Raw genomic sequence first — 23,630 nt, forward strand, 5'->3', positions numbered from 1 at the left:
TTATGGGAAATAAAAGGAATTACCACTGGTGTATTCTCTACACTTTCAGGTTTTGACATATATATTTGTCTCACTCTACTTTTATGCATTATGCAGATTTATTCTTCATTCTTCCGAAGTACCAATATTTAATGTGTATACGGACTTTTGTGTGCACAAATAAAAAATAAATTAAATTTTAATCCACAAATTAATGTATTATTTATGTAAGAGTCTTATTATTAAAAATTCTTATTGAATTTATTCAACGGGTTTACTAAACTGCAACATTAGAATCAATCAATGGATTAAAATTTTGATACAAATTTAACGTTTGTGAAATCGTATAAAGGACGTTTATCTTAGTTGCTGCTGACTGTAAGGTCGTCAGTAGAAAAGATTTTAATACACTTTTGTGTATTTTTACTTTCAAAAACAATTGCGTCACATTGTAGCTTATTTTTTCGCTTAACCATCTTCTTTTATCCAAAATTCGAAAGGGAAATTTTATAAATTTTTAGTTTCTTGCTTATTTAAAAAAGTTATTTATTTGAACAGTAAGACTAACTTTAATTGGTCATCAGCCATAAATAGTTAAATGACAAACGTAATAAAATTAGGTAAACATCGTGTAAAACTAGAAAAACATTTAAAGATCATTTTTGGAATTTTAAAGCTTTCGTTGACCTTAAAAATCTGTAATTATTTTCGACTGCTTTTAAAAATCAAATTCATAAAAAAACTTAAAATAAGAAGAAACTTATAACATATTTATATACCAAGCTCACAATCAAAAGATTTTAAAAACCTTAGTTACCAGATTACTGTTCGATATTTATGAATAACAACTCAGTTCAATGCAATTTAAGAAAATTTTAATTATAAAATTGGAACTGTATCAAACAAAGCAGGAAAGTTAAATTAAATAAGTATAGAAACACTTCTCTTAAAACTGTAATATATATTTCAATATTGATCCAAAAAAATAGTTTATGTTAAAAATATCAGTTTTTTGAAAATAACTTCCGATTTTCAAGGTTTTAGGAGTTCATAAAGCACTTAAAACAGCTCTACATAGCCATAGGTAAAACCCTTGATAGTTAATTTCTCTAAAGGGTGATGGATTTCAAGGGCTGATGTTAATTTTGAATAAAACACAAATTGTTAGAAAATTATTATTTGGTATGATTCAAATATGTATTGAAAAAAATATCGACCAAATGGACACCGCGATATCAGCGCCACACCTCCAAGTTTTCAATGACGCTGAGGCATAATTGAGGTTCTAAGCTAGTAATGTGCTGAATTATGTTATTCTTTAGATCTTGGATTGTTGGTGGCTTATCGACGTACACCTATTCTTTTAAGTCCAACGTTGTCAAATCACATGATCGTGGTGGCCAATTGATATCACCACCACGTGAGATAATATGGCCATTGAAATTGTTGCTCAAAACAGCCATTGTTTCGTTACCTGTTTGGCAAGCAGGACCGTCCTGTTGAAGCAATATATCGTCCACATCCAAATCTTCAAGGTTGGGCCATGAAAAGTTCGTTATCATCTCACAATAGTAAACAACATTCACAGTAACTGCCTGACCGGCTTCATTTTGGAAAAAATACGGCCCAATGACGCCGCCAGCCCATAAACTGCAGCAAACAGTCATTCTTTGTGGGTGCATCGATTTTTTGACAAACACTTTTTAATTATCATTCCCCAAAAGGAGCAGAGGATGATGTGCCGGTTGCTGCCAGTTTTCGCTACTATTCTTACCATTGAAATTGTCAAGAGGCTTTAGTTCTTGAGTCAATCTTTTAAGCGTGGTGTAAATACAAAGTTTTATGCATAATATTCATCAACGCCGAGCGCGAGACGTGTAATTGTTAGTCATGACGACGAGCTAAGGTGCGCGGCTCATCGCAACACTATCGCGACAGCAATATTACTTGAGAAAATTAATTATTTATAATTACCTACAACAGAACGAAGTTGAATTCTCTTCAATTATTTTTCCACAAACAATAATTTCATTTGACGTTTGCAAAACTGTCAAGTTTTTAGTATGTGTTAAAATGAGTGTGAAAATCTGTGTAGATTCGTCTCAAAAGACGAATTCAAAACGAATCAATTCGTCATCAATACTTTTCCCATTGGAAAACGTTTAAGAAAAAAATATTGCCGGTACCTCAGGTATCTTTTGATAATCGTAAGGAAAAGAACGTAATGTGACTCCAAACGGAAACTCTGTTCAATAATCTGAACATTTGCTTTGTCTAACAGCTCAATAGTTGTAAAAAAATGTCAACAAACAAAATATTTGCTTTTTGGAGGGATAAGATAATAGAAATGTAACCTCGAAGCAGGCCCACCGTAACGCAGACGAAGCTGAAGCTTGATTGTGATTCAGCTATTACTTTTTAATCGAACACATTTGAACATTTGAAAAAGTTGAAAGTATCAGAAATTAAGGGGGCGACTTTCCATTACCGCAGCACGAATTTCCTTCTGATTTTTTTTTACAGTTAGATAGGGGTCTCAATAGAACATGTTTTAAATATTAGGGCGAGGAAACAACTTTAAGTCATAAAAAAAAATATTTTCTTTTTCGGACTTAACACTACTTTTTTGTATTGCATTTTTTGAGCCTAAAACAAGTTTTTTTTAATTGATAGCACGGCGTACTAATAGCTAGGTATGTAGGGGGGGGCATACTGCCCCCCTGCAACCCCCCTGCTTGGGGTCACTATAGGATTTGGGATGGGTGCGAGTTTGGGTATATGCAAAGTACTTTTCCATTTGAGCACTAAAATAAAAGAAATTACAAAGAAAAAAAAACAAGTATGGCAACACTGAACAAAAAACAGGGAAGAAATGTCAAAATCAACCATTTTTGAGTGTTTTGTATGGAAAAAAGTGAACTTTAAAAATTAATTAAAAATAGAAATAAATGTTTCCTCGCTCTAAAATTGCTATAGTTATTATTTATTTGCACATATCTATCGAATAAAAAAAAACCGCGAGTCGAAATTCGTGCTGCGGTTATGGAAAGTTGAGCCAAATTGAGAAAATGAACTAGAATGATGTGCAGCGTCAGTTTACAAATGTGTACATGTGTTGAAAAATTCCAAACCAAAACAGAAATTAGAATCTTCATTCACTTTTATTCGATTTTTTGTATTTCTGAACAACATTTTCCCGATAACTGAAATTTGAGAATATCGATACGAAAATATCTTAACGTTAAGAAATCCCTCACTCACTTATTTACACATCTCTAGATTCACTTTACGTAACGTGCTTCCAACTTTAACCTGTCAATTCACAAACTGTCATAACAAAAACAGAAATAGATTTTCTGAAGCAACAATAATAAAGAGATTTTTGTTGATTTTATTTGTATTTTATATGAATACAAAATTTAAATGGCTATATTATAGTTTGGTGAAACATCAAGTGCAAAATCCACTACAAATATATAGGACGAGATCTTTGAATAATGTATGTCGATGGACACAAATACTGGCTCGCCTACAAAACTGGTTCTGTGAGGTAGGTTTTAAATTTCTTTTGTGTATTTTTATTAAATTTAATTCTTAATTCAATTAATTTTAAGTTTGCTTCACTCTCTCCTGTCCAATTTAGTTTGTTACTCCTCTTTCAGTCATTTGTTTTATAAGTTCAAGTTTCCACCATCCTCTTGACAGGCGTCCAATTTTCAGAATATAAAGATAAATGTATCTCGTTTTGTTTATTTAGCTATTATCGCTGCCATCGACACAAGAGCACCAAGTGTCCAGGTCGTCTCACCAACGAAAATGGCAAAACAAAAATCATTGTCGAGCACGATCATGCCCCTGCCCCCAATCAGCTATCGGTCGATGCATTCCGCAAGGTACTCACTCAAAGAGCAACCGATGAAACGACTGACTTGAATGTGATTTACTGTGATGAAGCAACTAATCGGCATGCCGATGCTGCTCTGCTCTACCCGTTCACATCGGCCGAAAGTGCAATGCGGAAGGCACGGCGAAAACAACTGCCCAAAGAATCGGCGACCAAAATCGCCGACATCGTTAGCATCCTTGATGGGGGAAAAGACTTCCTGCAAGTGAATAGTGGCTCGCAGAAGGAACGTATCTACCAGAAAACAATCAGTCTACCCGACGCAACTTGCATGATATTTATGCATAAGAAAACATTCGAACTGCTTCCCCGGATTGACGAAATCCATATGGACGGGTCCTTCGAGTTCGTTTGCCCCAATCAACCGGATTACTTTCTTATTACGTTCCATGCTGTGAATGGGCATATGGTAAGTGATCAATGATTTGATTAAAGCTATTTCGCTGAACCGTTTTTGCTATTTCCAGACGGCTCCGATAATTTATTGTATGATTACCGCGAAAACGAAGTCAGCTTATGCGGCAATTTTCTCGTACATTCGACAAGAACTTAAAGTCACCCCGAATATCATAGTCTCGGACTTTGATAACGTTGTCCAATCGGAGTTGGCGTTTACTTTCCCCGAAGCGATTATCAAAGGTTCCTGGTACCAGTATACCGATTCGGTTCTCAACAAAATGAAGCATCTAGGCTTGCAACGTGAAACTGCAAAAGGTGTGGGAGCTAGTGCCTTGAGGATGTTACTCGTCTTACCTCTACTCCCTCCAGAATACATGGTCCCCGGATTAGAAGCACTTCGCAAATGGATGAGAGAGAAGAGTATTTTTTCGAGTGGACTTTCAAATCTCTGCGACTATGTAGAGAACACTTGGCTGCGGGCAGTTGGGACGGAGAAGATGTCCATCTTCGGAACAAATCGCATAGCATCAAATCACATAAAGGTGTTCAACAAAGACCTAACCGATCGAATAGGTCAGAATCCAGTTATTTGGACGATTTTAGATTCTATTCGTCAGCTCGCGACCAAGTTGTATGTGAATCTTAAACGAAAACATGGTAAGACTTCAAAGTCGAAGAATTTAACTTCAGCTATAAGACAGAAACGCAATGAAATGGTCGCTGAGAAAATTGTAGAAAGCGCCACACAACTGTGGATAAAAACTCCAGTTCACTTGCGAAACCCCCTACAGTTCTTGCAACTCAGCAGTCATTGCATTACTGATTCTATGTACCTGGAAAACTTGTCGAATATCAAAGACCGTAATTACACAATGGCAACATTTCCAAAAACTGGTAACGTCTCAGTTAACTCGGTTTCTCAATCGCCTAACCTAAAGAGTTGGGCAATGATAGATTCCAGCACTCTGCAGCTTGCAAATTCAGGTTCGGAAAAAAACATCGCAAACTCAGCCCCAGAGTCGAATTCACCTGCATCCGAATTCATTCCGACGTCACACATTCCACAGGATTCGTATAATTGTGGGGATATTGTGATAAGCGATGATGGTGCGGGGAATATTTATCCCAGTTGTTTTGCTCAGTGTTCGAGCATGAAAAGCTGCACCGGAGATGGATCCGGCAGTAATGAACAAGTCCTGCAACCACAAACATCCTCATCTCAACCAGCGATAGAATCTTCGTCGACGAAAAATACAGATGCTGAAATCCCAACCACGCACAGTAGTATTATGACGGCGAGAGATCTTGCCAGTCCTCCGCCTTTAGTTTTTTTGCCGCACGTTAAGAAGCTTCAAAACAAGAGAATCCTGCCTGTGCTTTCAGAACCCCCGCCATTGGTGCTTATAGGTTCAAAAAGGCAAAGGATAAAATAAATTATTTTATAAACCTGGTAGAAGGTTTTTAACTAAACCTAGATAAGACTTAGATTATTAATTTAATCATTGTAAAATATTAATTTAAAAATATAAGCCATAAGACTAAACATGAGAACTGTCGGTTTTTTAAGGTATTTTATAATATTTGGGAGATGGTATAAGTCTGTAAATAGCAATGGCTCGACGAGAGGAATGCTTTGTCAACAATTTTCTTGTTATTGGTTTTTATTCTATGTTGATAAAGTTGTGAAAAGAAGGTGTTGTGGTCAAAAATCACGGGGTTGTAGGAAGTTTTAAACCCTTTTTGTTGAAATACTTGGTTTAATTCGATTATCTCAGTAAAAAGGAACTTTGGAGAAGTCAAATATGCTCTTTCTTGAATTCCCATAACTCGACCTGGAGAGCTTAAATTTTAGTTAAGTGCTCTTGAGAACCCATCTTTTTAATTGACATCTTCGTAAGCAGCTTTGTTTGTTGGCATACAAACATTTTCTAACTTTAAAATTTGAATTTTATGAGATTTAAATGCACAAACTTAAAAGCCAAGTGAAGACCAAAATCAAAGGAAAAACGAAGAGATATTTAAAAAAAAGTTGTTGCAATGTTTTAATCTGTGAAAACGAAGAATATGGCAAGCGAATGGAGAGATACTACGTCAGCTGCGCAGGACTATGGAGACCAAAAGATCGTTAAAGAATCAAAATAGCAGTCTGGGGATATTTGTTAGGGTTTGATCCGGTGCTGTTATTTTTCTGTTGGTGGAGTTTTTGTTGAAAAACAACAAGAATGACCCAAACAAATACTTACTTACTTACTTAAGGTGCCGCTACAGTCCTGTGTGAACTAGAGCCTCACCCAACAAACTTCTCCATATAGCTCGGTCCCTAGCTAGATGTCTCCCGTTTCGCGCTCCAAGTTGGGTGAGGTCACCTTTCACTTGTGAGCGCCACCTGATCCGCGGTCTTCCTCTACTGCGCTGTCCTGTGGGTGTGGATTCGAAGACCTTCCGGGCCGGAGCATTGGTTTCCATGCGCTCTACATGACCCAGCCATATTAGTCGTTGGACTTTTACCCTTCTGGATAAGTCTACGTCGCTGTACAGCCCGTACAGCACGTCGTTCCATCTTCTCCTCCAATCCCCTTCGATGCATACGAGAAGAACTTTTCTCTCGAAGCGACCCAAGGTGCTTTCATCCGCTTTTGCCATAGTCCACCGTATAGCAGGACGGGGATGATAAGGGTCTTATATAGCAACACTTTGACCCCTTGAGAGAGGACTTTACCACTCAATTGCTTTCTTAGTCCAAAGAAACAGCGGTTAGCAAGAGTTATTCTGCGTTTGATCTCAGCGCTGGTGTTGTTTTCTGCGTTTACAGCGGAGCCTAGGTAGACGAAGTCCTTGACTACCTCAAAGTTACGTCCGTCGATGGTGACGTTTTGACCAATACATCCGTGTTGTATGTCCTTTCTTGACGACAGCATGTAATTTGGTTTGCCCTCATTAAACATTAAACCCATTTTTGCCGCCTCTGCCTCAATACTCACAAAATCCCCATTGACATCACGCTGAGTTCTTCCGATTATGTCAATGTCATCAGCATATGCCAGTAATTGGACAGACTTTAGAAAGATAGTGCCTCAAGTGTTGACGTGTGAGCTCTGCACTATTCTTTCAAGCACGATGTTAAAAAAATCACATGACAGCGCATCACCTTGTCTAAAACCTTTTTTGACATCGAAAGGTTCTGTTAAGTTGTTTCCAACCTTTATGGAGCAGCGTGAATTCTCCATGGCCATCCTGCACAAACGGACGAGTTTGGCAGGGGTGCCAAAACTAGACATGGCTCTATACAGCTCGTCCCTGTAGATGCTGTCATATGCGGCCTTAAAATCGATAAAAAGATGGTGGGTGTCTATTTGGTGTTCTTGAGTTTTTTCCAGGATCTGCCGTAATGTGAATATTTGATCAACTGTGGACTTTCCTGGTCTAAAACCACACTGATAAGGACCTATCAGTTTGTTGACGATGGGCTTTAGACGTTCACATATTACGGCAGAGAAGATTTTATAGGCGATGTTAAGTAGACTGATTCCTCTATAGTTGTTGCAGTTTAGAGGGTCTCCTTTTTTCAGGATCGGGAAAACAATACTGAGGTTCCATTCATCGGGCATGCTTTCTTCCGACCATATCTTACAGATAAGTTGGTGCCAGCGGCTTTATTAGACTTCAGCTTAGATATGGCAATCTTTACTTCGTCTAAGTCGGGAGGACGGGATTGTTGGCTTTCGTCGTCTATGTTGAATCTATCATCCTGCCTGACAGCGGAATTCAGTTCGTTGTCGCCATTATACAGTCTGCAGAAGTGGTTCTTTCATATCCTCAGCATTGACTGCGGTATATATTTATATCGAACGTTGAAGTTCAAGCAGAAAACACTCTTGACTTGTTTCTTACCTCTGACACTATAAGTGTTCTATATCCTCTAGGCGCATCTGACCATTTTATTATATCTTCAAATTTCTCATGCCAAAGCTCTCCAGTTAAAAAAAGAGCTCCTAAAAACCGTTTGGCAATACGAGAAAGCCAACTGGGACGGTCATTATTCAGGATCACAAGTTTGATTCTCTTAGGAATAAGAACTTTCATTACGAACAGGGTAAAAAGCTTAAGATCTAGCATGTTTTGATTCGAGAGTAAGGAGGTTATTAGGGTCAAGAGGGTAAGTTTCTGTTATTTTAAACAAGCAAACCAGGAAGGCCAACGCCCATATTCGACGGACAACATTTTTGTATGACCAAAAATTGAGGTAAAAAATACTGCAATGTCCCAAAGGCAGTAAGGTCATCCGTAAAAAAAACATCAAGAATTCTTTCTCTTCCACAGTAATTCCCACGCTCCAATGATACTCCATTTTAGCTCTCTTGAGAATGCTTATCTTTTTGCTTGGCAATTCCCCGCTAACTCCACGCTGCCAGCGAGTGTTATGACTCCACCTGTAATATGGTAAGTTGTCTTAGAGATGTTTGAAATGAGAGGCAATAGGGCAGGCAATAAGATTGAGGAAGGAGAAGGGATTAGGATTGAGGATATGTTAGGAGCGCGGAGGATTCAATAACCATCCCTTAACAGTAGGCCAGAATTGCCTTGCTTTTAAGCCCAATTAGTCAATTGTACTCCGATATAATCCTAAACGATTCTCTTCATACCAGCCTATCTCTGAACCTTTTTCCATTCCTACCTTCCCTTGTCTTTCCCATTTCGCCGAAACTTTAATTTAAATAATGTCTTTTTCTTCATGTTGTCGTCCTTATCAAAATCCGCGAAATATATCAGTCCCGCTGCTTCACCTCGTCATCCTCTTCTACTTTTCTTTTCCTTATTTAAGATTCCTTACTCTTTCTAACTTATTCTCAGTACGTCTTTAGTATATTCCGTCAAAACCTTACAAAAACAAAAAAATTCAAAAAACATTCAACAATAAATAACCAAAATTAACATAACAATCCAAGATTCAACAATTGCCTAAGGTTAGTATTTACTTCTTTCTATTCTGACCAGGACCATTGACTGGAGTTTTACTCCGCCCATATTCCTGGTCAGCCGTTTAGGTATTCTTTATATTATTTCCTTATATTAGGAATGGAGACTCCATGTCGGACAACTCTGGCCACAACATCTTAACACACATAAAACCAGTTTTCCGGATGGTATTTTTCAACACTGGGAAAAACATTGCGTAAGCTTTTTCATCTGTCCTACCCCTCAGTTCTCGTTATGAGCGGATGGAAAACAGCATGTTTTTAGCCCATCCCCAAAAAAGCGAATATTCCTTACCCTCGTATTACCGACCGATTGTACCTACTTCCCTTTTTTCCAAGGTAATTGAAATAGCTGATTAACTATATCAGCGCAAGAAATATGTCGAATATCGAAAGCTTCTTAATGATAGACGCTACGGCTTCCGGAGAAATAGGTCTACTGGTGATCTCATGGTTGGAGAAATTGAGATTATTGCACTTGATATTTCAAAAGCATTTGATAGGGTTTGGCATCAAGCTCTCTTATCGAAATTACGTGCTTTGCTTTTGATGAAACCCTCCTTCTTTGGATTAGTAATTACCTTTAGGATCGTTTAATACAGGCAGTATTAGATGGATTCAAGTCTGAAAGCTACACAATAAATGCTGGTGTTCCCAGGGATCTATTCTATCTCCAACACTCTTTCTCATTTTTATTTATGACCTCCTGTCTGCAACTTTCAGAGTCACATCCCTCTTTTTCGGATGTGGAACTGCAACGACAAAATATAATAAGCTTATTAAATTCCTACCTTGCCATTTTTCATAAATGGCACCTGCATCAAGACTGAAAATCTTGTTAGTGGCCAGGTTCAGACAACATAAGGGACTTCATTTGTAGTCAACTGCATTCTTTAAACGTAAATTTTGACCAAGGCAACCAGTTAGTTTTTCAAGTGTCATAAACTTCAAACTCGAAATTTTACTTCACTGACCTCTACCTTCGGTTCATCGTGCTAAAACTACCGAAAACATAATTGTTTACAAAACAATCCTTATGCAAGCTACAATTGCATTTCGACATGTATTTCGTAATTTAAGGAAATAATACTAATTCCTTTTTCAATTTGACAAGTAACCCTATTGTATAGGTAACACATCACTCACAGATTAATAAAGTTCAGCTTTCAGTTGAATGAAAAACATGATTGATTGGGCGCATTCACAAAGCTAGTGGCTACGTAGTCAAAATTTAACTAGCTTTGTGAATGCAAAATTGCACTACAAAGGTAGTCAATCCGGAACTGTCATATTAATGACAAATACAAATATATAAAATAAGAAACATTTGTGTTTCAGACCTTTAAATAGTTGTTTTTTTTTGTTTTTAAATTCAATGAAACCAAATAGAAGATATAATATAATTGATTTATATTTATTTTTAATACCGAGAGGTTTATTTCATTTTGTATTCTTACGTCCTTACCGAGCAGCTGATTGTGAAACGTCAAAACCAGTGTGCACTAACTTTGTAGCCAAAATTTTTACACTACGTCTGAGGGGAAATTTCAACTACTTTTGTAGTTAGATTTAGCCAATCAGGATCCCTTGACTACGTAGCCACTAGCTTTGTGAATGCGATCATTGTCATTTTGACATAGGTAATTTGACTTCAATTGATAGTTGTAGGGCCCATACACACTGTTTGAGCAAACAAATTTATTTTGTTGTTGTAAAAATGTTTGTGCAAACTGTTTGAGTAGTGTGTAGCGATGATGCGTGTTTGCGCAAGCTTTTTGAACAAAATCAGAAAATTTAGAATTTTCCGTGCCTGCACAAACATGTTTGTGTGGTGTGTATTGAATTTTGGTCAAACCGATGCCGATTTTCATAGAGTTAACATGAATATACAAGAGGAACAAATTTTTTGGACTGAATTTTTTGTACCACTCTACACCAAATTCTTTCAAGTATTTTTTTCAAAAAGAAAGAATGCATTTAAAGTTTTATTAAATTTATAAATCCATTTTAATTTTTTAAATGATGAAATGTCATTTTACTGAACAGCTGACTGCCAAAAACCAAAACAAATTCCATTTCGTTTTACTGTTGGTGTTTCTTCAATATTTACTGATGAAAGCAACAATAAACAAACTGTCTGAGGCGCGAAGCTCGATGTTATGATCGAAAGAAAACAACATTTAATAACGTACATGTACTTATTGCTATAAACGCTCATCAATAAAGCATTTCATATTCCTTCTGTTTTATTCATATTCATATTTTCATATTCATATATTTTATTGAACAGGTTATACTGTAAGATACATTATCTTTTAAAATAGTATAAACTTAATTATTATATTATGTGTTGTGTAAATTTGTTAGTGAATTTTCAAAATGAAAATTAAATTAAATTGCATGTATGTGAAAAGTTTAAAAAAAAAGTTTAATATAAATTAATACAAAATAAAATAAAATAAATTAAAATAAAATAAAAATCAAAAAATAATACTTTATAACTAACAGAAAAAAAATAAGGACTCAAATCATCACTACCTTAAGGTTTGCAAATACTCCTCAATTTTAATTCGAAAGAGCTTAGTACAGTTTATCATTCTTAAAGATCGAGGAAGACAGTTCCACAGACGAATCGCAGCTATGAAAAATTGGAGTTCTGATACTAAGAACGTGTAACGTATGGGTACAATATTTAATGTTCTAGTAGAATGTGAGTAACGTATCCTATCATAAAGGTAAGGTGGTTGGCGCGTTTGTATAACGTTATTTAGCATTACAAGTGATTTAAACTTGAAAAGGTTTTCAAGAGTAAGGCCATAGATAGACCTTGAGAAATTATAAACTCGATCGTATCTTTTTTATCCAAAAATGTATCTGGCAATACTGTTGTAAGCAACATTAAGTTTGCGCTTATGCTCATAATCACAATTATGCAGTAGAGCATTATATGCACGAGCAATGTTTTAGCCAGTATCATACGAGTTTTGAGTGGTGTTATTTTATGATTTGTCCAAAGTAGACGAAGGCCTCCGTAAACACGACCTATTGTCAATCTTATGTGGTAATTCCAAGAAAGCGTTTTTGTAAACATTAAACCTAAGTTTTTGGCTGAATCGACAAACTCAATTTGTTTATTATTTAAAATTATCACGGGAAAATAAGACGTGTCGATGGCTTTTCTTGAAATTACCAAACATTTTGATTTTACTGGATTGGATAAATCATTGATGTACATAGAGAAGCATAGTGGTCCTAATATTGAACCCTGCGGAACCCCTCTTTTAACCATAAGAAGTTCTGAAGCAGAAGAGTTTGCAATAACTGCCTGAGATCGTAAATGCAGATACGAATGAACTAGAGTTGCTGAAGAAGTAGAAAAATTAAATTGATTTGTTAGTTTACTAAACAGTATTTTATGATTGACCGTATCAAATGCCTTTGAAAAATCAAGGAGAACTAAAAAGGTGACATTGTCGCTGTCAACAGCTTGTCTGATGTTTTCTACAACGTTAATGAGAGTTGTGGTGCAGCTGTGCTTAGGACGAAAGCCAGATTGGTTAACACAAAGCAGATTGTTCTCGGTTAGGTAATTCCTTATCTGACCATTCATAATTCTCTCTAAAACCTTGGAAAGAAAAGGTAAAATCGCAATTGGTCGAAACTCACGTTCGTTTTTTGGAATTGGAATAATTTTTGCTTGTTTCCAAGCTGATGGAAAAACATTCGACATTAATATTGTATTGTAAAGATGTGTTAAGTATCTTAAAATGTAGGGTAGTATCGCTTTAACAAAGACTGGATGAATTTCATCTATTCCAATAGAGTTTGATTTTATATTAATGCAACTCTAAGACGTCAGCTTCAGTTACCTGCGAGAAACTAAAACAAGGAAATGAGAAAGACGCATTCTCAAATGAAGCAAAAGATGTTTCTTCATTTAATTCAGAGTTTGAAAGCGACAAAAACTTTTTATTGAGCTCATCACAGTCAACATCATCATAGCTCATCTTTTTTTGTTTGCCAATGCCAATTTCACGTAAGTTTTTCCAAAGGTTTCTACCCGCTTGTGAAGGATCTAATTTTGGTGCGAAATATTTTTGTTTTGCATTTCGTATCTCAGCTGTAACTTTGTTTCTCAATCGTTTAAATTCAATATACAAAATATTTAGTCGAAAACGTTTCCAACGTTTATAGGCCAGGTCGCGTTCATATATAAGATTTTTAATGTGCGTGTTAAATTACGAAGAATTTTTTGTTTTTGTGATCAGTGGAATGTGTGTTTCAAATAAGTTTCTTATATTTTCTTGAATGAAAAAAACTTGATCGTCGACAAAAGGCATTTCATAAACTCGAAACCATTCAATTCGTTTTAAATCATCTTCTAATTGGGTCGTATTCACTCGTTAGAAGTCGCGAAATCTTACAGTTTTGCTCGAAATCAATGGATCACATTGAAATGTCAAATGAATTAGGTCGTGACGCGAAAAGGCAGGAACTGGTATTTGATTAAACTTGAGAACTTTATAAATATGACTGACAAAAAATACATCAAGAAGGGTGCTACTGTGAGAAGTGAAATGGGTGGGTGATGAAGTGTTAACAGGAAAGAGATTTAAGGTACTCATATTGTTGACAAGAAAAGAATCATTTAATATGTTGCAGTTAAAGTCACCTACAACAACAACAAGCGGTGATATAAAAGATAATTCATCAATTACTGTTAAGACAGGTGTAATATCAATGTTGTTGTAAGGCCTGTATACAGAGCCTAGCAAGATTTTGTTTTCATTACATAATACCTCTATAAACACATAATCTATATTACTTCCTAGTTCCGCTTTTCTTAAAATTTTACAATTTATCTCACTGCGCACAAAAATAGCTATCCCTCCACCGCATCTCCCAATCCTATCACAACGAAAAGGCTTATGAAAACCGTTTAAGGAACAAACAGTATCACCAACATTACTTGAAAGCCAAGTCTCTGAAACACATACAACGTCAACCCTCGAACCTTCAAATAAGAATCTAAACTCATCTACTTTTGGTAAAATACTTTGCGCATTTATGTGAACAACGTGTAAACCCTATTGCTGATTGCATAAAACATTAATCATTGCGCGTTCTATATTATTAAGCTGCGATTGGTTTGTGCAACTTCGGTTTATATTATTTATTTCAACCATATTCGAAAAACCAAGATGGAAAAGAGAACCAACCTGCGATCCAAACGAATGACAAACTCCTTTGAGAAGAAAACATTGGACAAATAAACAAAAGGTGTGATGATAAGAGGTAATTAATGCAAATATATATTACTGAAAAATAAATTGATCTTAAAAATTCAAGAAACATGTTTAAATATAAAGGTAATAAAATATATAGAGATTTATAAGAGAAAAAAGAATAATTATACATTGAATACAAAAAATTAAAGTTAAAGGTGATATCTTTCATTAGTTCATCAGTTGTCATCAGGTTGAAGCGTTGTTGTTGTTAACGTTTTGGTTAAAAACGGCAAGGTCATCAGCAGTTTCAATTAATTTCGCATTTTCTTCCTTATTCTTCTTAACGTAAACAAGTCCACGAAAAGTAAATGCAGATTGTATTTTTTTCTCTTGTTTGAATTTGAGTGCGTGTTGAAGGAGAATACGATTACGCATCGTTAAGCATTCATGAATGTAAACGGGAGAAATTTTGTTGCTGACACAATCACCATCATTTAGTCGAAGATCACGTAGACAAAGCTGCACTTTATTTGTTTTTCGGTAGTTGCCGATCGACTTCTGAAGAAGACTCTTGTCACTTGGCGAGGGTAATTTAATCATTATCGGTGGTGCAAGTGAGTTGCTTTTTGCTCTTAGTCGAAAGATGTTATTAACGGTCGGTGGTTTGATTTTTAAGCAATCACACAGCCTGTGAAAAACAATTTCTAAGTCTTCGTTCGGTAATTGTGGAATTCCATGTTAAGTTAAGTTGTTGTTTTTCATCGTTTTACTGATAGCTATAAGCGGGACCTTAGGGAGATTTTTCTTGACTAGATTTTCAGTCAACTTACCATTAAAGTTGCCTTAATTGGAAGGTAGTTTTTTGCAGCTAGCCAATCAGATACTAGAAACTTGCGTTACTTTTAAGTCGCTTATGTCACCTAAACCTGCCCATTCTCGGTATGTTTGCCACCAACCACCTCATGTGGACAAATCACCTAGTTATTTGGGTTTCTTTAGGCGATGCCAGAAATGTGTCTCCAATTCTTTAGTTTAGCTTCTGGGCTGGTGCCCTGCACCAATATTGAACGTAAAGCATTTAAATTGAGACTAGTGAAATTATCATCTTTTGTTCCTTTACATTGCTTGAAAATCGTCGTAAAGTTTCTTGTCTAACTCTTTTTAACCGTTATTTTAAAGGTTTATGCTCTAGAAAAATCTCCCCTTAGACAGTTCAAGCGTTATACTCGCGCTTCTAGGAATGATCGAGCCCAACTTCGGTAGTATTGTGTAAGTGAAGAGATTCGTTTCGGAGCCGTACTACGTGAATGTGGAATACTCAGGAACTTAAGACCAAAGTGCAATGACATCTCCTTCCAAAACCTCTCTCTCCCTTTCCTAGTACTTACATTGTGTCTCTGCATAATAAGGGTAGTAACATCTCCTACAGTTAAAAAAAAGCCTTGAAGTTTCGTAACTGAAACAATGGCTAGACTGGGGAAATATGTTTGTTTTCCAGCAGCAGTCATTGGGCATGCTCAGACAACATAAGGGACTTTATTTGGAGTCAACTGCCTTCTTTGAACGTAAAATAAAGTTAGAACAAGGCAACCATTTAGTTTTGCAAGTTATCGTTATGGGATGGCATTCTATTTTGTTTTCGCTTTTTATAGCTTCCTCAAACAAATTCTTTTTAGGATAATAGCAACTTCTAAAAGTTTGTTTTTAATTTAATAAATATGATTTAAAATCATGAAAAATGAATTTACAAATGAATATAAGTTGCAAGGTTTCAAATAAATTTATACATTTATTGATAATTATTATAGCTTTATTAATCTGTTTTATATGTTATTCGAAATATACATGATGTTGTTTATAATACATTTTAAAATGTATATAAAAATGCCAATAAAATTAAACAATGTTCTTAATTTAATGAAAATGATTCTCTATATTCTATTTTTTATTTTTATTTATGAATTGAATTACATTTTGTTTTATAAAGTTTTTTAATATTAATATTATTTTTATTTTAATATTGTATCTTCTCCTGCAGCTTGTTTACAAAAAAAAAACATTTAAATTTATTTGTTTTTTCTGTAATTCATAAAAATTATTCTTATTTTAAGAAAAATAAATATATTTTGGTTTATTTGGCATATGAATGTTATTTGTTATTATTAAATATTGTGTTTATTTAAAATATTATGTGGTACAATGGATTATTTTGTTTGTTCAGTTTGCTTCGGTTTTGTTTTTTTAAATACAAAGAGGTAAAATTTATGGCCATATAAATTTTCATTATTGTTCTGTTCAGTAGGTTATTACAAAACTATAAAAGTCGGTATAAAAAAGAACAAGAGTACACTGGTCTATATAATATATTGTTTTTTTTTTTTTTTTTTTTTACAAAAAGCCATTCTATACAATTTTAAATTAAAATAATTTAATACAAAAAAAAATACCTCGAAAATCTTAAGTGATACATATTTGAATCATGATTTCTGTTATAAAACATAATTTTTGATGACCAGTGGTTTAAATCCGATCTATTGTTGTTGGATGCCAATCAATATAAGAAATACAAATCACATGCCTGAGTTTGTTTTATAGTTCTTACATTTTGTCTGTTTTGAATCAATGCCCAAATTTGTTTAGTCTGTGAATAAAAATTAAATAAATATTTTTTTTTGTTGTAAATACTGATTCTCCTCGACGTTTGAAGTAAAACAAAATCTTAAATATTCGATTGAAATACAATTTTTCTTGAAAAGCAAAAATGAATGAATATGAAAAAAAGACTACAAAATTTAATTCAAAACTCAACATAAAAACAGTTTTCCAATGATGTTGACACTTAATTTTTTTTTTAAGATTGGGATCTATTTGTATTTCATTCTGAAAGCCAATTCTATTTGAAATTTATTTTGGTCAAGTATTCGTTAAATAATTCAGTTTCGTAACGAAATACAGAGTCCCTCGTAAAAAGCGATTACGTACGAAATGTAGGCACTGAATTTGTATTTTATTATAAAATTATATTTTTTCTGCTGTAAAAAATAGTATTTTTACATAGTGCCCCACAGACTTCGACAAAGAAAAAATAATGGTTTCCGAGGTAATTTAAAAAGTAGTTTTTCAGTTTCCGCTTCCTTTCGAGTTATAACGTTTTTGACTACTCCTCTTAAACTACAAGTTATTCTTGAAAAATGATAACCCACATTTAAACAAATGATTTATAAACCTTCACAACTTGGTCTATACATGTTTGTTATGGCTTAGCAATATTTTATATTGAAGTGTTCGTTGCCAACTTGTTCGTTTAATTTTATGGTAGCCCAATTATTGTCTTAAAAGAACAATATATTTTTAAAATGTTTAATAAAAGATTTAAACAAAAAAAAAACTACTGTGGAACACCCTTCTAAAAATAAAACCTTATTTGTCTTGAATTTCACTGAAGCTTGTTATATGCCTACATTAAGAATAGTAAATCGTGCAAGTGCGTTTCGGGACTTTCATTTTAATGTTCACTTCAAAACAATTTAATTGTTTATGTTACATTTTTACTTAAGTTTTTATAAATGTGAAGAATTGATAGATTCAGAATGTTTTTCGTCTTATGATGAGAATAAGCATGCTCGAAACGATGTTATGTTGGTTCTTCTTCTCATTTGACTAAAATCCCACTAAACGATTTGTTTTTCAAAGGAAGTTCACTTTTTCAAAAATATTACATTTTGGATATTTCAATTGCTTAGGAATTGAATACTTAGTGCTTCAAACATTGATTAATTAAGGCTTACCTTTAAAGTTGGGATAAACAGTGACTTCCACTACTAATCGGACACATGGTAACATTTTATTAGATTGTCGATTATTTAAAGAACGAAAATTCTAACGGTCTTTCGTTTTTATATTAGAGGCTTTAAGCTTGAAGTTATACTCTACTTTTCCCGGTGAACACCCATTATTTCAAACTCTCTGGATATAGAGTGTTCATAAAAATAGCAGTGGTTTCGATTTTATAATTAAAAAGTGTTAAAAATTCATTTTTTTTATTTTTCGGCAAGTAAATATTGTACTATATAAAGTTTTAAGTATTTGTAACATACTAGCATATAAAAAATTAATAAATATCAGCTCAAAAATAAACAATCAGACGGTCAAGACACTGCACCGAAGAAATTTGAAAACTTATTATAAAACTGCGTTTGGAGGAAAAAACCTACCAAAATATTAAAGACATCCTAGGCTGCTCAGCAAATATGGTCAGTAACTCCTTAAAATGGCAAAATAAACCGAAAACGCGAGGCCTAAAAAGAGTGACTACTGAAAGAAAAATTGTCCAGTTAGCAAAAGAGAGCCATTCCATAGGCTCTAGGAAAATAGGAAATGGGCTTCAACTATCTGTTAACGTTGTCACAATACGAAGACGTCTTTTATAAGCGAAGTTACCAGCCCGAAGTCCACGCAAGGTACCATTCTTAACGAAAAGGTATAGAGAATGGAGTTTGCTTAAGCGCATAGAGATTGGGCAAAAGAGAAATGGAGGAATGTTCTGTGGAGCAATGAAAACAAAGTCGTCCTTTTTGGGTCCAAGGGTCGTCGAGAATATGTGAGAAGACCCTAAAATGCAGCAAACTATCAACGGTACACTATAAAAACAGTGAAGCATGGTGGAGGAAAACTTATGATATGGGCTTGCTTTACATATAACGGGGTCGGCCCTATTTATCCCATAGGGGGTATAAGGGATACAACCGAGTATGTGAAAATTCTCGAGGAGGTTATGTTACCTGAAGAGGAAATGTCGTTGGTTTCGGTATACCAACAAGACTATTTTTAATAAATATGATTTAAAATCATGAAAATAAAAATAAACCAGCATTGGTGTTCTTATATGCGTTTCGCCCCGGTGTAATGGTTGGGCTCATCAGAAGATAACCATTATTCCTTGTCTTGACGCATATTTTCTCGAATAAATCGAGATTCCATATAATATGAGCTGCATAGAGCTTTTGTTTGTTAACAGTCCAACATTTCATCGTCAAAAGTCCCATAGCAATTAAATAAAAATTGCTACAATTTATATTCTCTGAAGACTTGTAGCAACCATATAATTCATAGTAGCTCCGGACCTTAACCTCATCGCAAATTTGTTGGGGATGCTAAGAACGCAGTTCATAAAGCAAAACCCTAGAAGCAGTGCGTGATTCGTGGAACGCAATGCCAGTCGAGAGGTGTCAGGTTTTAGTGGACTCGGTGCCATGTAGATGCGAAGCATCACAAAAAACAATAGTTATGCAACAAAGAACTAATTTTAAGCTAACATTATTTGTATACTTTCATATAACTTATTCTAGTTTTTCTTACTTCTTAATAATAATAGATCTAGTACTTTGTCATGCACTGCTATTTTTATGAACAGCTGTGACAAAGGTAACGGTAAAAAATCGATAATACTTATTTTCTGTTATTTTATTTTAAGTATTTTAGTTTGTTATTAGAAGTTTAACGAAATATATTATAACGTTGATATTGAAGGTCTTTTTGTTTTATTTGGAGAGCACTGCTATTTTTATGAACACAACTGTATATTTTCGCAACGCATTTTCTACAAGAAAATGTATGGAGAGTGTAAAACTTTATAACCATTTTGTACGACATTTAAACACGTTTTTAGTTTAAATAAGCCAAAATTACAATTTAAGCTATTAAAAAGCTAATTAATATTACAAACAAAAGCAACTCTATAATTTAACAGCTCACACATAATCGGAAACTTAATATTTAGTACTTAGTTGTGTATGCTTTCGATTAAATGGCTTCCTTCAGGACTTATGTTTTGCTATTCTTATTAAAGGTCCGTCTTAAGGTCATCAATGTTTTATAAAGTTCTTTTGAGCAACTAGTCACAGTTCACTTCATACGTTCTCGATAGCATTTAGGTCAAGTGACTTTATTAATGGTTTAAACATCTTAGGGCAGTTATACAATAACCAAGACCTTTCTATAAAAAATGTGTTCTTCAGAAGATAAAACTGTCTTGTTGTCCGAACCCACTGACTCTGGATCCAAAAACATTGCTCAACAATATTGATGTTATCAATTTGATACATTTTATACCCCTATTATCACTGGCGTGTCAAATGAATCAACGTGTAAGTGCGAAAAATTTATATTACCGTTGGTGAATTGAGAACCGTTGATTCGACTTATGTCATACATTTTTCCAAAGATTTATCTCAGTCTATTGTCGCTATCGAATGTTCAATGATTTGAACGTCATTCGTGTTATTATTGTGTGAGAAAAGGTCGAATCTTTTGTAAAAGAAATGTCGGGAAATAAAACAATGTAAGTTTATATTGTATATTTCATTTCTTTTATAAAATAACATGAATCAATGCATTTTTATTCAGCTGCAAGATAGCTAATGAAAATCAGTACGAAAAGTTAGTCGAACTGATGGAATCGAACCCGAATTTTTTTGGTAGCGAGAGGTGTTGGAAAAGTTTGGTTCTTCAAAGAAAAACCGAAAGGAATATTGAGACCAATTTGATACAAACCTCAACTCACTTTGGCCACCTACTCGCGATGGAAAAAATATAAATACTACCAATGAACTCAATGTTCTTCTCTTTGGTACCATGTTTCAAGAACTGACTTAAGGTTACTGGTGTTAAATACAAAAGAATCATGGGTTCCAGGATATCTTGAGTCAACATAACGAATACCATTTTATGTTAACTTAACACGCCTTAAAAACTTGCACTAAAAACCAGAAGCTACTCTCGGGGAAAAAACTTAATGCTAAGATACTGATGACACAACTCAATCGGAGCAACGATTCTTATCTGGGTTCCTTCAACACATCCTATTACTCCTGGTAACCTGGCCGTTAAAAAAAGTAGTTTCGTGCGTTTTGTTTCCCATCTGATGACAAGTTGAGACTGATCCATGTTGGACATAATTTGTCTTCAATTGCTCACACAACTTCTTTTAATTCTAAGGAAACCGAGGATTGTGACAGGACTAAGTCAAAATCTTTTCCTACGCTGCTCTGATAACTCCCACTAGCAACAAATCTAGGGGCAGAAGCTAATTTTAGTATAGCAGATATTAAGGAGGTTCTTGAATTATCAAATTGGACTTCCAACTTGTTTAATGCGAATACAAACGCTTTCTTATTCAGTCGAAAATACGATCTGAAACTTAAGGAATTAATTCGAATAAAAAGAACTTCCAGTAGGTACAAAATATTTGTTCTTATCTTACAGATAATTAGGGATTCCAAGAAACTATAGTTGTTTTAAATATTCTTGCGCAGGCGAAGCATTCTTACTTTGTTCTGTAGTTTTCGTTATCTCCAAAAAACAAATCTATGTTGCTTATAATTTTGGTTTATTTTGCAATGTTATTTAATATGAAAAATATTAATTAATGAACACAACAGTTTTTTTTGTGAATTTTCAGGAGTTGACGTTTATTCACCTGTTATTTCGAATTGTAAACGAATTGTTAAGTTCGCCAACCGAATGTCGAATGCGTTAGTTCGCTAATGAAAATATCTCACTTCGAACGTTCGATTCACCAACCATAATAGGGGTATTAGCTAGGACAAAATTTTAGTTCGGAACACAAGAACTTGCAACACATACTCATTCCATGACTGACCTACTTCTATGCTTCACAGTAGCTGGAGCATGCTTATGAGAATTTGAATTGTTTTCAGCCATACAAAAATTCCTCCATCTAAGACTTTAATGTTAAATTTGTATTGTTCGTGAAAAAACCTTAATTTATAATATTGCCATATGTCTAAAGCTTAACTAAATAAAATGAATTAACTGACGCGACAGTCCGTTGAGAACTAAAGCCTAGATGACTGACTTTTTTACTCTTTTAAAAAAATGGTTAGAGATTCCGAAGTTAAGAATAGATTATAAATTATTATAAATCCTATTTTCGTTTTTAAATCGTGAAATTATGTAATGGACTTTGAAAGCGCTGCGTTTGATATGTTTTGCTATTTCTCGAGCTCTGATATATTAACTTTCGAATTCCCAAAGACTTTTGTTTTCCTATTGGTATCAGTTTGACTTGGAGCAGAAAACCGCCTTAATTGTATGTAAATGGGCCGGTTCAGACGCCATAAGCGACTTGAAAGTAAAGCAAGTTTCTAACGTCTGATTGGCCTGCTGCAACAAATTACCTTCCAATTGAGTCAACTTTAATAGAAAGTTGACTGGAAAGTTAGTCAAGAAAAATCTCCCTAAATATAAGTCAAGTCTTTTAAATTAAATTATATTGGGTGGCGCAACAGTCCGTTTGAGAACTAGTGCCTAGTGACTGACAACTCTCAACCATTCAGGGATGGAAGTTTTAAGCCGAATCCGGACGGCAAATTTGAGAAAGCACTTTTCATGACAAGAATTACTCTTGGAGAATTTGTCAATTCCTCGCAAGAGGCAGTAACCGTGAAGTCTATTTCTATCAAAATGACAGTTGATCATGCTTTTTCGTTTAACTGAAAGTTGAACTTTATTACTCTATGGTTTATTTATTATTTGAACAACTCCATTTAATTATTTCTCTAAATGGTTTCCTTGTCAATTCGGAAAAGAAATAATTAATATTTCTTTACAATACAAAATACAAATTCTGATGGAGTTGTAGCTTGCCTGAGGAGTGTTTTTAGGCAATAATGTTTTTGATAGTTTTTGTACTTTGAACATAAAGTAGCGGTTTGCGAAGTAAAGTTCTGAATTTTAAATTCACGACACTTAAAAACTAACTAGTTGCCTTAGTCAAAATGTACGTTCAAAGAATGCAGTTTACTGCCAATGAAGGCCCTTATGTTGTCTGAACCTGCCCATTGTCATTTGACGGGAAAAATACTGTTACAGAATTACTCCATTGCAAAAACTGTTAGTGTCCGATCCTGTATTTAAATTAAGGAGTTGGTTTTGCTAATTAATAATAATTTTTTTTTATTTAATCTTAATTTGAGCTTAAAAATGTTATAAATGATGATTAAATTCTACTACTTCTACAAATTTTCTTGAACAAATTGCATTGTGAAAATTTAGTCTTGGGAGCCACTGTATGCAAATACAATTTAAAATAAATAAAAATAAAAACAAAAACTATTTTTTTTT

General features: G+C 34.3%; 2 protein-coding genes across 2 annotated transcripts in view; one reads left to right on the forward strand and one right to left on the reverse strand.

The window, feature by feature from the left end:
* Window positions 1–3,317: 3,317 nt before the first annotated feature.
* Window positions 3,318–5,818, forward strand: LOC129942249 (uncharacterized). The gene is made up of 3 exons (XM_056051104.1): window positions 3,318–3,529; window positions 3,737–4,292; window positions 4,351–5,818. Exons 1-3 carry the CDS (start codon window positions 3,477–3,479, stop codon window positions 5,713–5,715), a joined length of 1,974 nt encoding a protein of 657 aa, XP_055907079.1. The 5' UTR covers window positions 3,318–3,476; the 3' UTR covers window positions 5,716–5,818.
* An 11,126-nt stretch (window positions 5,819–16,944) lies between these two features.
* LOC129943501 (formin-J-like) overlaps window positions 16,945–23,630 on the reverse strand; it is a 113,088-nt gene continuing 106,402 nt past the window's right edge. Inside the window, exon 9 of the mRNA XM_056053001.1 lies at window positions 16,945–17,127. Coding sequence (XP_055908976.1) covers window positions 17,123–17,127 — 5 coding nt within the window. The 3' untranslated portion in view covers window positions 16,945–17,122. The remainder of the gene's footprint in view (window positions 17,128–23,630) is intronic.

Source organism: Eupeodes corollae, chromosome 1, assembly GCF_945859685.1.
Source record: "Eupeodes corollae chromosome 1, idEupCoro1.1, whole genome shotgun sequence".
Taxonomy (NCBI): Eukaryota; Metazoa; Arthropoda; class Insecta; order Diptera; family Syrphidae; genus Eupeodes; species Eupeodes corollae.

What these genes read in the sequence shown, in the direction of transcription:
- LOC129942249 (XM_056051104.1), top strand. Translation starts at nt 3,477, where the DNA reads ATGTATGTCGATGGACACAAATACTGGCTCGCCTACAAAACTGGTTCT. An exon ending in TACAAAACTGGTTCTGTGAG is followed by an intron (nt 3,530 to 3,736) that starts GTAGGTTTTAAA and finishes TTGTTTATTTAG; the next exon opens with CTATTATCGCTGCCATCGAC. An exon ending in ATGCTGTGAATGGGCATATG is followed by an intron (nt 4,293 to 4,350) that starts GTAAGTGATCAA and finishes TGCTATTTCCAG; the next exon opens with ACGGCTCCGATAATTTATTG.